Here is a 17,500-nt window from a genome sequence, read left to right as displayed (position 1 = left end):
ACAAGCCAAAATAAAACCAAGTAAATTAAAATTGCAAGAAAAGCTCTAAGCAAAAGAAAGCTTAGAAACAAACGAATAAAGTGAAAGCCATGGCAGTGAGGTGAGGGGGAAAGCTGAGCCCCTCAGTACAGGGAGAGGCGGGAGCAGCAGACGACTCTGTCCTGGTCCACTCTGGGGAGCACTCGCGCCCTGCCATGGCATGGGAGGGAGGGCTGACCAACAAGGGGGGACCTGGTGAGAGTAACTCGACATGAAGCAACATAAAGAATGGTGCAAAGAAAAAGAAGCATCGCAAATAAAAAAAAAGACATGTAACATGTGCCTACCATTTTCCAGATAAGAAGGGGCCGTACCTTCTGACGGGTCTAGGCGGCGGGCCCGCCGCCCATGTTTGGAATTGTTGTGCACAAACATGTTGTCAGACACGGCCAGCACGTGGCCGTCCACGTTGACTGTTGTCGACACAACAACCTGCGAAGACGAAGTGGATTTGAAACTGGAGTTGGCAAAGGAAGGCACAGTCCCCCATTAGCTACAAGCAAAGCCATCTTAAATACTGCAGAGCGAAAGGCACCCGCACGTGTTCCTGGAAATTCTCCCTTGACTGACGCGCATTCACAGCTTTTTTGGCTAACGGGGGTGGGTGGGTTGTTTTGTTTTGTTTTGACTTAAGATTGCTGCTCTTCGAAACCTGCTACGCTAATTACAGTTTAATCTCCCATTATGCTAACAAGTGAATTCAATTCAGAGAAATATTCTTCTAGCCATTAGCTTCAGAAACACCCCTCTAGCCACTCATTTTAAAGCTGCTGTTTTGATTGATCTGTTCACATATTGATTAGATAGTTTATCTAATTAAAATTAGTTCACTTGAGACTGTCCTGCCTTGAAGAGTTGTGAGGATTCACAGGTGCCCAAAAAAAGGCTTCATAAATCAGACGCGCTGCTTCAACCCACACGGTCCCATCAGAGGATCCCCGGGTCAATTTGACAACTGCATCTGAGGTCTGGTAATGAACTTTTTTGCATCTGAAAAGACCTAGCTGAATATGAATAGTGAAAGTGTTTTCAATCCAGGGAAAGTATCCTTTCTCAAGCTCATTGTGAAGGCTGGCGAGGACCCTGGTACGCCAACGGAACGTCCTTTCTGTGGGAGGGAAAGGCTCCCATCTCAGGTCCAGGCTCAGAGCGCGGCCCAGGAAGAGATGGTGGAGGGGTCTCTGTAAACTCTCAGATCTTCATGGTAGAAGTAGAAAAGGAACTCACGCACGCAAGGACAGCCTTGCTGACCCCAGACACCTTCCCAGTGAGCTTGTGACAGCATCCCAGAAATGACACCTCTTAAGGGACTCAGGAAGCAGGAAATTACAACCCAGCCTTGAGATTGTTCTTTAACCGAGGTGAGTCCAACTGGAGCATTATTTCCAAAATAGCTAGAGAACAACGATTTGAGCCCAGGTTCAGTCTGGGTCTCTCAGCAGGACTCCTGAGGCTGGAGCCTGGATTTGGGGAGCAGAGAGTGTTTGGGCAGTGGTGAGGGCCAGCACCACCCAGAAGACCAGAACCCCCCAGGGAAACGTGCAAGGAGCAGGTGAGTGGGGACCGGAAGGGTTCCCAGTCCACGTTGGCCCTCCCTGCTCAGTCCACATATGTCACAACATGCCATGTAAAATGACTATTACAAGCCAAAGCTATGATGGGCCTTAGTTCATAATAGTGTATTGGTTCCTGCAACGTAGCAAATGCCCCACGTCAATGTAGGATGTTAATAATAGGGGAAACTGTGTGTGTCTGTGTGGTGGGCGTGCCCACGGGGTGTATGGGAAGTCTCTGAAATTTTTCTGTAAACCTAAAACTGCTCTGAAAAAAAAAGTCTATTAGTTTAAAAAATGTTTTTAAAAAGATGAATAGAAGTGATTAAAAATAAATAAAGAGTATTTTTCAGGGTTCAAAAAAGGCCACAGCTACACACTTACATATAAAACATGTGTGAGTAACTGATTTTTTTATTAAAAATCTCAGGCCCCACAAGAAGACAGTGAAGCAGGGCCAGTACCCACTGCACCCCATAAAGCTCCCTCGTCGGGGGCACCTTCCTTGACAACTCTCTCCCCTGTGGGCATTGCCAAGAGTGCTGGAGTATCAGGCCCTTCTGAGCCTTGAAATACCGTTAAGTGCCACCACCAGCGTCTGCAGGTCCAGCCTCAGGTGCCTCAGCATCCTCTCTGTTGACTGCTGCCTACGGGGCGGTCATCTGCATTGCCCTGGCTGGGCTGGCTCTGACACGACTTTGGCGCCACTAGTGGGCCTGGCAGCCTCTGCCCAGAGGATGCAGGGCTGCTCCTGTCACCCAGGTGCCCTCCTAGTGGTCCATCTGCCAGGCCCCGCCCCAGGCCCCAACACATCACCTGAGTACGATGCCAAGACACGTAACTAACACTGAGACACAGTCTTGAGCCTTTTAAAGTTCCTAGCCCATGATATGTTAAAGCAGTAAGAAAAGGTAAAAATAAAATAAAGGACACTGTCTTTGCTCTTTCATCTACATATAGGTCAGTCACCAAGGGAAAAGAGTGTAGTTCAGCAAAGAGAAAGCAGACAAGCTGTGTTTTGTTTCTCAGCCCAGGCCAACCCTGCAGTGCACCTACAGAAAGGTGCTGAGACTGTGAAACCGGTCGGAAATACTGTGTAAGCCCCGACCTGCCGTTAAGTCCAGTTAAACCTTCTGAGAGGCAGGGAGATTAGCTAAAGAGACTGGAGGAAGTCTTTCTAGTAACTGCGGTCTCCACTTGTGACTGATGCTGCATTTGGCCACTGGTAGACAATGTGTGACCTCTGCTCTGTTAGATGGATCAATAGCACCTGTGAAGCCTTGCACAAGAAAAATGGGAACAGGCCCAGCTGTTTGCAAGAGACACTGTCCCCAGCTTCAGAGTGGGAGTTGGGCAAGCCCAAAGACCCTTCTCTGATTGGCTGGTTGGCTGGAAAAACAGATGTCACCTGTTTCGCTAAAAGACTAAAGGTTTTCTAAAACAAAAGGTTTTCTAAAAAACACCTTGAGCGATTTGATGGTCAACTCATCTAAATCTCAAATAAGAATCATTTGGTAACTCATCCAATCTAGCAAACATTTCCATGAGCAGCCAAATCCCTCTCTGGTTGGTAGGGACCAGCAGCAGTTTTGTGTCCCAACCCAGCATATTTTTACAATTAACATCAGCGAAATAATCCATCATGTGTGCAGAGTACCCTTCGCCCTGAGGTAGCCTCCTAACCGTTCACAAACAAAGTCAAGAAAACTATGAACTTGGCCATCACTCATCCCTGAGCCATCCAGCTCGCCACCTCTCTCGTTGAGATGAAATCCTTGGAGGCAGACCAGAGAACGCGTCAGCCCACATCCAGGAACACAGTCTAGAAACTAGGCATGGAATTAAGGAGGCAGGAACACGTCAAAACCCAGGGGAAGGGAGCTGAGCTAGGAAAGCGTTCCAGAATCTGTTGAGGCCTGCAACAGAGAGGTGCAGCTCCCTTCACGTGGAGGGCCCAAGGTCTCGGGTACACCCAACTGGTTGCATTATGGCTCTTGGCCATGAGAAATCAATCAATTCCTAAAAGAACATTTCAGCATGGACTCCATGTTCTCATCAAGCGACCACAAACAGCCATGTACAACTGAGGAAACAGGCTAAATTAGATACTACCGTTAAGAAGACTCTATTTGAAAAAATTCTAAAACAGTCATTTTGAAATACACCTACGAGACTTACCATGGTTGACTGTAAGAGGGAACCCAACTTAACCTACAGCTCTGATAACCGTGATTTCCAGATATCTAGCAGCCCGACACAAAAGTCCAGGGCAGCATGCCCGCCCTAAGAGACACATCTTGTAATCGGGGCAAAAGCTTAGGTCATGTATTCAGAGCCAATTCAGTTCATCGTGGGTCATAACTGGACTCAATGAATCTGGTGAGCTGAAGATGCCAGATCATCTGTAAAGCATTTGAGTTAAATGTATTATCAAATGAACCAATTCTGGTTTGATCCCAAGCCCTTGGAGAACTAAGATTGTTTCCTGAACAACTGCAATATCAAAGAATTCAAATTTCATATTAAAAGCCAGGACCGTGGTCCTTGTGTCTTTGAGAAACGTGTACCTGGAATCTCCGCATATCTCGAGGGTTGCCTGCATTCTTCAAACAGTTCTGATTGCACTTGAGGAAAAACTTTAGAAAGAATCTATAAAAATACAAAAAATGGATATCTGTTAGGGTTATCAGACAAAAGACACAAACTTTTTGAAAGACACTCTTGCATGGGGAGTAACGGAGACCATCCCACAACTGCCTGGAGCTGCCCTGTAGGGGCAATATTGAGAGAAGACCCTGGAAGACACGGAGCAGGTGCCTCTGGGCCTGACGGCCAGCATGGAACGTCTCCACATGTGAAAGTAGTGACTTACATTTGTCTGGACATCATAGGCTTTACAAAAACAACCGTGACTTGGATTGGCCATTTCCTGCCTGGATCTTTGCACGACTGACCATTAACGACTGGCTAATTGTCCACCCTGGATGGGGCTGCCAGCTTCAGCAAATAAAAATACAGCATGCCTAGTTAAATTAGAGTTTTGGATAAATAACAAATAACTTTTTTAGGATAGATACGTCCCAAAACATATCTATCCTAAAAAATTGTTGTTTATCTGAAATTCAAATTTAACTTGACATGCTGAATTTTATCTGGCAACCCTAACCCCAGAGGACATCTCTGCCTAGGTAAACACACTTTTAAGACCTATTTTACAAGTTACAATGGGAACAACTCTTAAGCAAAGAAAGGATGGGGGGGCGGGTGTTGTTTTAAGGGCTACAATGACTTCTGTGACTTGTGTCTTTATGGGAATAATCAACAATCCTTGATATGACAATGAAACTGTTACTGAGGCAGAGAATAGGAAAGAAGCGGGTGCTATCCTGGGCTGGAGAGGCGAGGCCAGGCACGAGAGCTGTTTCTATTTCCCACCCACCCTGCCCTTGCGTTTTGAAGCACGAAGTTTGAGGGGTCCTGACAGTGTGTTGAGATGCTGTGACAAAAACATCATCATGTTGTCCTCCCCATTCCTGTATGCTCACTGACAAATGTGGGAGCTCTGGCTGGCAGCATGAATGTACGGACACTGGGAGCCCGGCTGTAACACTGACCATGGAGAAACAGGGGGTCCTGTCCCTGTATCACCTCTGCCCCTCTTGAGAAGGCCACATCCATCGTGAGCCAAACGAAGGTGCGGTCTCTATGCTGACACATCTGCCCTCTTCCGGTGTCTAAGCATCCTGTCCAGCAAAGCTATAAACAAAAATCTTCTTTACTTTCTTTCCAATGTTGTCTGTCCTACTCGATCATTATTAATTTTTTATGAAGTTTCACATGATGTCTTTGAACTCAACCTTGTGGTCAAGGTTCCTTGTTGACAATTCTCATATCAGAAAATAAAAAGACTCAGTAGTCTAAGATTCACTCCTCTAATGGCATTCCCAACGCACCCTGGATGACTTTTTACCATGGCACAAGAAGATCCGATTGATGGGAAAAAGAATGGTGGCCACTTAATTAAATTTTCTTACATACCGCGTAGCCTCCCTATTTTAGGCCAGAATTTACATCTTTTATTAACTCACCTCACCTATACACTTAGCTCACAGGGCCTCCTAACACCATCTGCCATCAGCATACAGTAAGTCACTTGATATTCCACCCACCAATTTTTCCTAACAACCACTGTGCAATTAAACTCCACGCGCTCTGCAGCGAGGTAAATTAGGCACACCTGCGGCCACACTGCATTTGAACTGCATCAGAAAGGGCCTAACAAGGTGAGGGCGTCACAAAGTTATCGTCCTGTCAGGCAATTAGGTTTCACTTCGGGGACAGCCACACGGTGCAATTATGCCGCACATTACCACCCGGCTAATCTTCTGAGCAGGCGCCGGCCCGAGAAGCTGCTCTTCTATATGAAGCCGTCTACGGGAGGTTTTTTTTTTTGTGATAGGAAAGATTTTTTCCCCGCCTCCAGAGGAGGTTTTTAAAAATCCCTTTATGTCCTTTTAGCCAGTTTACCCTTCTACCTTCAAGAGAGCGGAGCGGTTTTTCAAGGTGGTCTAAAGAGCCCTGGCCACGCACTGTCTTGAGGAGGGTGAGCTGGGCTGAGTAGTCTTGGGCCTCAACGAGCATCAAGGGCAGAAATTAGCAGAACAAAGTTGGGTGCTGGGACCCAGAAACATCCCGAGCATTCTCAGGGGTCCACTGGAGCAGGTAAACACACGCGCGCCCACACACACATACACACACACACTTATTTGGGATGTGGCAGTGGTAGTTTCTGCTTCTATTTCAAGTGCTCACAAGCAGGGTAAGTCCTTGGGAAAGATGTATAGTGTAGGGCCCCAGAGAGCAGGGTCCTTTTCAGGCAGTCAGGTCCCAATCACACACAGTAAGGCATGACATCTGTAGAGACAGACCAAGAAAGCGTCAATGGGGAGAAAGAGGAGCCTTGTGATTACCTTTTATCCTCGTTTTGGTTACACTGACAGACTCAAGGATTCGATTAAGCCTTCAGACGGCGGATGGCACCGCACGGCCAGCGCGTGACCGCTGACACTGTACATGTTAGGTACGAAGCCATCGTGAGCTTCCACCCACCCAGAGCTCAGTGAGATGCGCCGGGACCACGTTTGGGGGACGGTGCGAAAATTGAATGCCCGACATGTGAAGTCAAATGCTAATTCTCATCCTTTACTCAATTACCCTTTAATTGGCTTTTTCCTACGAAATATCTGACAACCACTTTACATATCTCACTTCCAGAGCCCGGTACACAAAGGACTTAATACTCTTGTTATGAAACGAAAAATCTTTCCTATGTCAGAAAATCTTTGGCTTTAACACCAATAAACTCTTTATTACTGCTAAACATGGATTTGCTGCGCAATGGCGAAGAGGCAGTAAACATTCTAACCTGTCATTAGTACATTATGCTTAATTGTGTACAGTGTGCTTCCCGGTGCATCTGTTGGCCTATCATCAAAATGACCATTATGTACACTAATTCCCTGACCCTGTCTTTATTTCCCTAAAGAGTCATCATCTTTCACAGTAGGTACCAGAGTAAATCAAGCTTGAAATATGGGCTTTATTTACTTGTTTCTCCCAGGCAGGAGGGGAAAGCAGCAGTTTAGGGCAGACTGCTACACATCAGGCGAAACTCCCCAGTAATATTCTGCTCGGAAACAGCGTACGAAATCCTGGAAAGTTCTCGGTAGCGATTAAAAGGGGAAAGGTGTGATCTCATTACTTTGGAAATCAGGTTTCCTCTTGGAGCGCGAGCAGGGATTATGAGCAAACGCCAGCTGGGCGATCTCATTCGCTCCTAGGAGAGCTGGCTCCAGCAGGCTTCCTCCTCTAAGTCAGGAGCACCCGTGAGGACGGACCCCGGGGCCCTCCGCCTGGGAGGGCAGGGAGGGAGAGCCGCCGGACCAGCAACTGATAGCTTGAGTCTGAGCTAGGAATTCCAAGGCCCGCCCTCATTTCTGCAGAGACTGCTCTTCCATCGCTCTAAAGAGAGTGGGGGCCACTGCTCTCCCTGCTGAAGAAAGTTAAAAGTTTGGACTTGGTTACATCTGTATCAGGATCCTCTCAAACCAGGCCAGCGCTAACAGAAGCACTAAGCGGCGGCTAAAATAAACAACGGGATCAACCGTTTTAACTGGAGCCCAATCTAGGTATCACTCGGTACGGGGCGAGCCCCCACCGCAGTAACTAATTTCAAAGTCTGCTCCATTTCTGTGTGTTTAAGCTATGAATTAGTTCATTTATATTTACTTTTATGAAGCTGATTAACCAGAGCTTCTCTATCTGATGAAAATCATTTTAATTGTAGTGTTAGGCTCCTGTGTAATATCCATTACATTATGAACTGTTTAAATTCTACATGGGTATTGTGTAAATTGGCCCTTTGTGAGCGAGCAGGCAATTAGGACCAGACAGCTCTCCTTTAAGCGGCTACAGAACTTTGTGGTGTTGTTCAGGACAATCAGAAACAAAGGAGGCTGTTTAATTGTAATTTAATGGAATATCAAGGAGTCCGTGGCATTAGACGCTGGCAACAGAGAGCAGGAGAGAAAAATTAACTGCAATTATGTTTGATTAAAGCTATCCTTCTCAATAATCAGCGGTCCTGACAGGCCATGGGGCTCTAGTGGGTTCCAGGATGGCAAAAGGTGTTGAGCAATATTAAGGCCAATAAAGGAGATATTAGCATAGCTAATTACAGCCCTGCAAAACCTGTAAAGGGGGCCTCTGTGTATTGTAACGTGTGAAATAATTGGCCAAGGCCGTTATCAATTACATAAGGAATGAATTTGGTTTGTCAGAGAAAAGCAGATGAGATGCACTCCCTCTGACACCATTCCTTTCCCTCACGTTTCCAGCAGCTAAGAACTTGCCCACTTTTATCAAAAGCTGCAACTTACCAGTGACCAAATCTGATGAAATTATCTTGCCAGCAAGTGTTAGGTAATTAATACCACCCAGCCCCACCGCCTTCCCTGCCACTGCTGTTTCTCACCGAACTGAAGCCACTAATCATGTCATAATGATTTCTTTCCCTCTGGTCAAAGGAGAAATAGAGTGTCTCCTTAGAGGTGCAGTGGGCTTGGCGTGCGCACCCTGGTGATTGAGGAGAAAGGAAACTTCCTGCAGCTTTAAGACCTGCCTTTTGCATGTGGATTTCACTTGTTTGAAATTACCTGTTCTCAGCATCTCAGGAACCCTATGTGCTTTTTAAAAAAATTTTTAATTGTCAAGTTTCAGACAGTTCCAGAGCTTGGTCTTGCCAGCGCTTGAGAACGTGAGTGACAGCGTGCTGCAAGATGCCAACCTGATGGGCCGCGTGAAGACAGGATCGGCGATTCCTAGGTGCACCCCCGCAGCCCCACTCCGAGGAAAGGGCTGTGGCTTCCAAAGGGCCCCTCCCACGCCTGATTTCCGGTCTCAGCCTTAGCAGGCACAACCTTCTCTTCTGGCCCTCAATTATGGCTAATATGAGAAATCCGAGTCAAGAATGAAAAATATTGGAATCTTTTATGGGGGGGGGCTCACTTTTCCGTTTTAAGGCAAAGCTCTTAATAAGCAGCAAACGAATATGGCAACAGACAGGCCTCCATGTCATCAATCAAAAGACCCAAAGCGTCCGAGTGTAAATCATGGCACTGACAGCTTCTGGAGGTTACCGGGGACTGCAGACCCCACTCCAGATCGAACCCCCACGTTTTTAGTTCCTGAATCCAGAACGCAAAGCCAGGAGACTATTTTAATATGTAATCACCTTAACTAGAAAAAGTGAGTCCAGAAAACCAACCAGAAAATGCAGTTGCAAAAGTCACCACCCATTGGCGGCGGCCAGGGGCTGGCGGGAGGGGGATGGAAAGAAACTGCTTAATGGGTCTCCTTTTGGGGCCACGGAAACGTTTGGAACTAGACACTGGTGGCGGCTGCACAACCTTGTGAATGCACTAAACGCCGCTGAATTGTTCACTTTAAAATTGTCAATTTCGAGTTACGTCCATCTCACTTAATTCACCATCACCAAAAAAAGTCCCCGCCCCAAAGAAGAGAGGAGCACGTGACGAGGAGTCGGGGACCCTCCTGGGGTGTCGGTGGCTGCGGCTGTCACTGTGCTCTTGGAAGGAAATAGTTAAAGAGTCAAATTAAAAGATAGAGCCTTTAAGAGACTTTTGCCTGACTGATAAGAAAGTGACCGGTGGAGTGCTTCCTCGAAGTCCCTGCTAATTACTGGGAAGTCCCTGAAAGCAGTGGCCGCAGCTGTGGTGTGTGCGCGGCCGGCCATCAGTCGCTGGAGTATTGATTACTGAGCAATTCTAGCCGATCGGGTTCTGGTGCTCGGAGACAATGTGCTTCCTTCACAGAACCTGTAATGAGCAGTTCCTATACAAGACGACATTCTGCTGACATCAGATCTGTGCACTGAGATAGTACACAGGTCAATACGTATCGGATTTCCAAAATGTGAGGGTCTTAATGTCAGGCCTCTCTTTTTCTCCCTACTCCTGCCATTAGCTATTACTGGGCTCACGTTCTTTAATGCCATACGGGAGGAAAAATCTGCTCCATTAGTCTGATTTATTCTTCAAATATGCCATGACAAATTGCTTTAACACCAGACTTATTAAATTCTTGTACATTTCAAGTTATGGGTCTCATATACTTGTAGTGCCTACATGACGTCATAATGAAGGGGGCAGAGGGTGACAGTATTGAATTTTACAGCTGTGCCCAGATGTCCTTTGTGAGGGGCCTCCCTCCCCGGGCGAGAAGTCTGGGGCCGCCCGGCTCCCCGCCGTGGGTTCCCAGTCTCCGTGTGCGCCGTCCCTCGGCACGCATGATATCCTGCATGTAAATGTAGATGTATAAGGATTTGAAAATATCCACGGCTTGACTCGCAGTTCAACAATTACTGGCCTTTGTCTGGAGGTTCCCGCTCTACTGTAGCAGAGCCTGTCTCTAGTGGACCAGAGCTATTTCACTTCCTCCGCTGTAGTAACCACACCGCATTAACAATATTTGTACTACAATCGCCAAGGGACCCACTTCCCAGATTCTATCACTTCTTTATCTCCTGACAAATACCTCACTATCGAACATTATTAGGTTTAGAAAATTAACCCTTCCTGGTCTAGAGCCACACTAGGGCCCATCGTCCCTCCAAAGAGCCTTATCGCTAAATTCTGCTATAATGGTTTTTCTTTTCATCACAATTTCAGCAGCGGCTGTCAAGAGGCACTTATAGATACCATGATCTTGTACTTTTGCAATGATTCTCATTAAAATGATGCCAAAGAGATCTGATGGGATTTAATAGCTTTGCTGGCCAGTTCAATACCCACCTCCATAACAGATCCTGCGCCAAGCCCTCCTTTTGGAGAAATTTGTATGACTTGCATTAAACTTTTCCGGGTGGTTTTAATGTGTTCAGATAAGTAAAACCCAGGTAGACGCTCTAAAAGCAAACGCATCCCAGAGTTCTACGCTTTGTCAGTTACCCTACCCGGCTTGCTGTCAGGATCCTAGTTAGTGTTTTCTGTAACTGTTCCTGATATTTCATGATAGTTTTGATAAGGTTATCTCTTTAAAAGAAGTCAACTGCACAACACAAAGAAATGTGAAGTGCACTATATTTACACTAGGGTTCTTGTTTCAAGGGCCTATCTTTCTTTTTTCCTCCTTTACCTATTTCTCTATTTCTAATGGGCGATGCAGCATTGACATTATTTCCCCAGCAGATCATTCGCCCTGTCAATCAGTCTGTATTTTGTCTTTCGCTGCGGGCTCATTAAAACAGCTTCCTCACTCCCTCTGGACACTGCTCTATTTGCCAGCTCTGATCACGGAGCTCCTTATTTAAGAAAAATGCCAGCATCACTTGGCTCACATCAGATGCACCCCCTGACTTGTTGCCAGCTCCAGGGGAGACTTCTACATAGACTTTGTGCGCAGAGATTAAGTGCCTACGCTTATCCCAACTTAGGGTTTCAAACCTCTCCCACCATACGTGTGTGTGTTTTTAGGGATCTGAAGATAAGGGGAACGCTCTCCCTGCCATTCTGATTTCTGCTGGCTACAGAGATCATGCTCAAAACAAATATAAGGTTTTTTGTTGTTCGTTTGTTTTTGGTTTTTTTCCCAATCTCCAAACGGGAACGATCTCGTTCACCCTTTCCTACTCAGATGCGAATTTTCCCCCACCCATGCCAGCTTGCTTAATTAAGAACTATCATCTTTGTGGGTTGAATTATTAATAAAAAACCACATTTTAAATCAAGCCTGTGCATGCATGTAGGACATCAGTGTCGAACCTGCCTATGCCGGCCTCTCCAGCCTTTTAGGTCCTGATTAAAAACTTATTAAAACATTATAAATGATTAATGGGAGCACAGCTCTGAGTGGCAATTATTAGTTTTAATGCAGGTAATGCAGCTTAATGAGGGGGCACATGTGTGCAAAGCTTTAACTTCATTACTCCTGCGTGTCAACAAATACAAGAGAAATGTGTGTCCAGGTCATCCATTACTTGAAACAGCACCAAGCCGTCCCTGCTCACCTCCCTTTGTTGATGAGCCAGGAGCCATAAATTAATCCCTTTCTGTGGCTCAGGGAAGGACCAAGGTGTTAAAATCACAGTAAACCTTGCTCGGCTCCCCACGCCACCGTCCAGCACTGTGTGTGAATATTCCACAGATTATCTTTCCTGGAGCCCTTCGGCACATGGGAATTTTTCACTGGAATTGTTGCAGGTTGTCATTGTCTCCGCTCAGAAACGAAAGCTCCCGACATCCAGAGCCGATTGGGTTTCTTTCCTTTCTAGTTTTGAAAGGTCTGTGGAGGAGTTTGGCTCCATCCTTCCAGAGCCTAATTCGTGTTAACACCGTTCCCCTAAATATTCAGACGTGATTCCAACGCCCTTCCTTCTAAGTGCTCATCTCCTGGAGTGCGAGAGAGTGTGTCTGAGAGAGAGAGAGCGCACACTGGTGTCCCCCTGGTGAGGAAGGAGTTTTCAGGCTGGAATGCAGAAACACAAGGAAATACCAGTCAGCGCCTGGCTGCAAAGCTGAGATGGCAGGGTGAGCCCAGGGCTGGGAAGATGCTGCATGGTCAACAGATGCATTTAGGATGCTGGGAGTGGGGAGCCCCGAGTGCTTCCTCCACCCACAAAGACGCCCATACAGGTCGCCAGCCCCACCTGGGACCCTCAGCCCCGGGCCTGTGCACAGCCCACCGCTGGGGAGCGGGCGTCTCAGCTCCACCCCGCACGTCACCTTTTATTTTCTGTTTTTGTGACAAGCAGCTAGATCCAGGCTGATCTCCACTATCTGTTTGAAGAGTATTCAGGACTATTTGCATCATTTTATCGCTAATGTATAATATATGGCTCTAAAGTGAGCCCAAGCACTGTCTTGTTACCGAGCATAAAAAAGTAAGAGCAATAAAGATACATTAGTCCTCTCAAGCACAGCGGCTATAATGCAAGCCAGAAAGGTTGCTGCTTAGAGTTAAGAGGCAACCTTTCTGCCTGACTAAGACAATGGAAGAGTAAAGAAAATGTCAAATCAAGAAAAGCTGGATTTAGAGATGAGGCAGCCCAGAATGACGTGGGTGCCATATTTTGTGAAACTATAATGCTGTTGGCAGCAAAGATCCGTGTTTCTGATTCATCTAGGGCCGCATGGCAAAGCTTTGTCAGTCTGTGCAAGGTATAAATAATTCAGGGTGAGAGATGGCAATTACAGGGCCCTGCACAACCAAAATGAATATTTTATGAGGACTAAAACTGCTCTGGAATGAATCATACACATGGAGTCGCACACACATGGCGAGTGGGCGCACACATCGCAGCCCCAAGAAGACAGGCGCACAGCTCTCATCTCCTCTCGGAGTCCGGACCAGAGACCTGGCGAACAGGAACTGGCAAACACAGAGCAGGCTCCCCTCCCTCACTCTGGACAGGTGCTCAGTCCCTAACATGTCCGGCAGGGAAGAAGGGAGGGCACACCACCGGCCGCCACCGTAGAAACTCTTGGCTGATACACCCCACAAGTTTGGTTTTACACGAATAGTTCCAAATGAGCATGTGGCTTGCCGATTGCTTCAACTGTTCAAACTGCTGATAGGTGTAAGGTGGGAACCTTCTATGTGGGAGAAGATGATCTGAATTCTGGTGCAAGGGAAAGAACAATACGTGGACTCAGTGAAACCTAGTGGGCACCAAAGGAAGGAGGGGCCATGTGAGCCTCGGCAAGTGTTACACTCACACCCCATAACGTGAGTTTTCGTTTTCCTTCCAAACAGAGGCACATCCTGCAGCTCTTCCTCCATCTTCTGGACCTGAATCTTATAGGGTCCGGGTCAACCCACTGGAGGGCCAAGACTGGGGCTTTTTACGTCCTCGTGTCCAAACTCGCACGGAGAAGTTGCTTCCCTCACCACTAATGGGGGTAGGATGATGCCAAAAGGGTCTTTAAAAACTGAAAGGATGGTTTCATCTGTTACGTTTCCTCCAAAAATGCTCCTGGTGAATTGCTAGAACAAATAACAACATTGTTCTCGAGGCCATGGAGGCCAGTCCCACCGGTGAATGGCCATTGTGTTTGTCCAGCTACTGATACCTGGGCTTTTGTGGAGGAAAGAAGGCCGGGGGCCGTGACATCAACACAGCACAAGCGTCCCTCTGTGCAGACACCCAGAGCGGGTCCTCGCCGTGGTGGGAACCAAACACCAGATCTCTCCGAGAAGGTTTTCTTTAAATCCAACTCCAATGCATTGTTTATGAAAACAAGGCTATTAGGTATATTAATAATTTGATAAATAGGGATTTGCCCTTAATTATTCATGAAGAACATTTGGCAACAGTAAAATTATATTCGCAGAACAGGTTTATAAACCAGCTAATTATAAATTAAGTATGCAAGAGAAAATTGCTAACCTTGAAATTAAAATATTTTATGATTCTGCAATTACAAAAAAAAAGGTAGAGAATTATCAAAACCCCAGTGTGAGCACAGAGTACAGCAGGACTCTACAGATGGCACAGTGCAGGCCGGGGGAGTGGGAGCACAGATAGTGGACCAGGAACGGCGCCCCCACCCCACTGCAGCCCTAACAGCAGAGGTGGCTGGACAGGGCCACTCTGCTTATTCTGCTCAAGCACAACTTTCCAAGGGGATAATCGTACAGAACCAGCATCCATCCGGACAAGGCAGGTGAGCATCCTCAGAAAGCACCTGTGTACTCTCTGCAAAGGACATGGTGTGTCACCACTCTGCTTACTGTCAAGCCCTGGCACATGGACAGTCCAGCGTGTAACCATTGCCATGTCCAGGGCCCACAAGGAAGCCCCTGGACACCCCTCTGCTCCCCACTTCAGTGACCTCCCGCTGGAGCAGGGTCCACACTAAGCTTGGGGTCCAGAGGGACTAAGACAAGACTGGTGCCAGTGCCAGAGAGGAGCGCAGTGCCACTCATCCCCACTAGAGGGCTTCTCACGGCGGCTTCAACAGGGAGCAGGCAGATGTCCTTGTGCCATCAGGACGCAGCTCCCCGCCTGCACACTAACTTGGGACAGACCCCTCCTCTGACCTGGGTCATCCCATCTTACTCTCTGGCTCCTGTGCCAGCGGACTTCCTTGTCAGGGGGTCTGTCCACACCCACCCACCCATCCCCTCAACAGCCCCCTGGGAGCTAAATGGCCAGCAATGCAACCCCACTGAGTTTCACAAACATTTTCCTTTACTCACGAGAAAATAAGACATGCGCAAATCTTTCACTCACTTTTTAATGACTAGATATCCTCTCCCATAATTTGGGCAGATGTTAAAAGAATTAAGAAGAGCGATCAGGATGAATTAATTGAAGAAGATCCTATTTAAAAAAAAGAAAAGTAGGCCATATTCCTTAACTTCTTCTCCCATGGCTATGTCACATGTGCCAAAAACGCAAACTGTGGCACTCAGCCCTCTGCCACTCTATTTCACCATGCGACAACTCATGACTCCACACACTCTCTCTTCACTCTCCTGAAATCAAAGAGAAAATGAGCAAAATCCATTTAAGTGCTTTTTTTTCTTTTTAGTTATGAAGAGTCTTGACTTCCCCAAGAGTAAAAAGCCCCATTAATTGCTCATATAACAGAGACAACAGCACAGGGCACACCTTCCTGCCCAAGCGGCCACCTTAACACTCGGAGGCACAGCTGCAGGTCAGACAGCCAACCAATCAGGAGGTCTCTGGGAACTCAGATAATGAAAATTTTTTCATGTATAAAATCCTTAATCAAAATGCTGGTGGCGTCATCTTGTGCAGACACTGCAACTTAAAATTAAAACACGACAGAACCTTTAACAAAATGAACATCCCTTGGCTGTACAGGACAAGTGCTCCCGAACTGTGACCTGGAGGGTGGCGGCTCCAGGCTCTGTGCACAGAGCTGACCCCACCTTGTTCCAATGACACAGAGATCCAAGAAAAACAACTGTTGCTGCCCCAGGATCCCCGAAGCCCAGAGGGACTCCAAACTTTGAAGACAAACGAGCAGAGATGACACCCCTCGGATAGCGCTGTAAGGCAGAGAGGTGTGACACGCACGATGGGCAGCCGCCAGCCCGATTTCGGCAGGGCCTTAAGCCATCTCCACAATTAGTTTAACTCTATCAGCTGGTAGCTAAAGAATATTTTTATCATTTGGAATAGACTATTTACCATTTGATAGGATACATTTCTTTCTTTACCTCTGGGATGTGCCACAGATGCTAAGCAACTTCCCCTAACAATATTTAAATTGCTTACAAAGCCTCTCTAAATATTTGCTATGTATTTAGCATGCCTAAGATTTGCCCGTTATCCCAAAGTCTTTTTGTTGTAAATTGCAATTTTACAACTTCATGCTCATGATATATTTTGACAAAGCTCTACTGACACCCTCTATTGGCCTCCAAAGGCAAAAGAGCTGATACTCCACGAGCCACCAGAGAACTCTCAATTTGTTGTGAGACCGCTGCTACTTTGCCATCCTCAATCTGCATGGAGAAAGATTAAACATTCAATTTGTTACTTGATAGGCCACAAGGTTCGCCACTTACCATACAAATGGAAAACATTACTGTCATTCCTCAACTTGCTTGCCTGAGTATTTTATTATTTGTAATATTTACTTCAGGGAAATTATGATTCATGTCATATTTATCTTCATGAAAAATGAGCATCTAAATGGAAATCACCTTTTGAATGTACCAGGATATAGTGTAATACTAATATGCTTCATGAACTATAAAATTTAGTCACAGTATATGGATATATTATAGCATGACTTTAATACTCTCCCATCAAGCAAATTTTCTCTGTGTTAAGCTGATACTCTGAGCTCTGATTCCAGTTTGATAATCATTACACTTACATGATGGTACAAGTCACTGCTTGTAGATTTATGTCCCCCCTCAGCTCTTTTGCATTAATCTGCCTCTGAATAAGCTATTCGCACTTCCTCCAGTGCACGCAGGAAATTGAAATAAGGTGCAAATTTGTAGGCCTTAAATCTGAACAAGCACAGACAGATATTTTTCACCTGATACCATTCATTTGTTTCAAGTAAATACAAAAGACATTTTTTATTCTTTGTCTTTGTCCTAAGGCCGTTCTTCACAAAAACGACTGTTGTGTTTTTCCCTCCATATTTACATCCATTTTTGCAGAAGTCAGAGTTCAATGAACTATCGGCAATTAGCTCTGAGTCAGACCCATGATGACATCTGGACGGACACAGGGTCCCCAGCAGGCTCTGTGCCATCCTTTGGGGTTCTGTGGCCCTCTGGGTTCTAGCACAACAGAGCTCAGGGGCCCACGGCCGACTTTTGAGAATTCTTGTGTATAGCTG

General features: G+C 46.4%; 1 protein-coding gene across 19 annotated transcripts in view; it reads right to left on the bottom strand.

The window, feature by feature from the left end:
• EBF3 (EBF transcription factor 3) overlaps positions 1-17,500 on the bottom strand; it is a 120,293-nt gene that overhangs the window by 37,104 nt on the left and 65,689 nt on the right. For 12 of the 19 annotated variants that reach the window (XM_070562574.1, XM_070562811.1, XM_070563013.1 and 9 more), the window contains exons 7-8: positions 4,160-4,241; positions 327-471 (exon numbers count right to left, since the gene is read on the bottom strand). In XM_070562574.1, coding sequence (XP_070418675.1) covers positions 327-471; positions 4,160-4,241 — 227 coding nt within the window. The remainder of the gene's footprint in view (positions 1-326; positions 472-4,159; positions 4,242-17,500) is intronic. The other 7 variants (XM_070562720.1, XM_070563083.1, XM_070563254.1 and 4 more) reach the window with 1 other exon arrangement.

Source organism: Equus przewalskii, chromosome 1 (assembly GCF_037783145.1).
Source record: "Equus przewalskii isolate Varuska chromosome 1, EquPr2, whole genome shotgun sequence".
Taxonomy (NCBI): Eukaryota; Metazoa; Chordata; class Mammalia; order Perissodactyla; family Equidae; genus Equus; species Equus przewalskii.
Note: the sequence above shows the minus strand (reverse complement) of the source record. Positions and strands in the feature narration are given on the sequence as shown.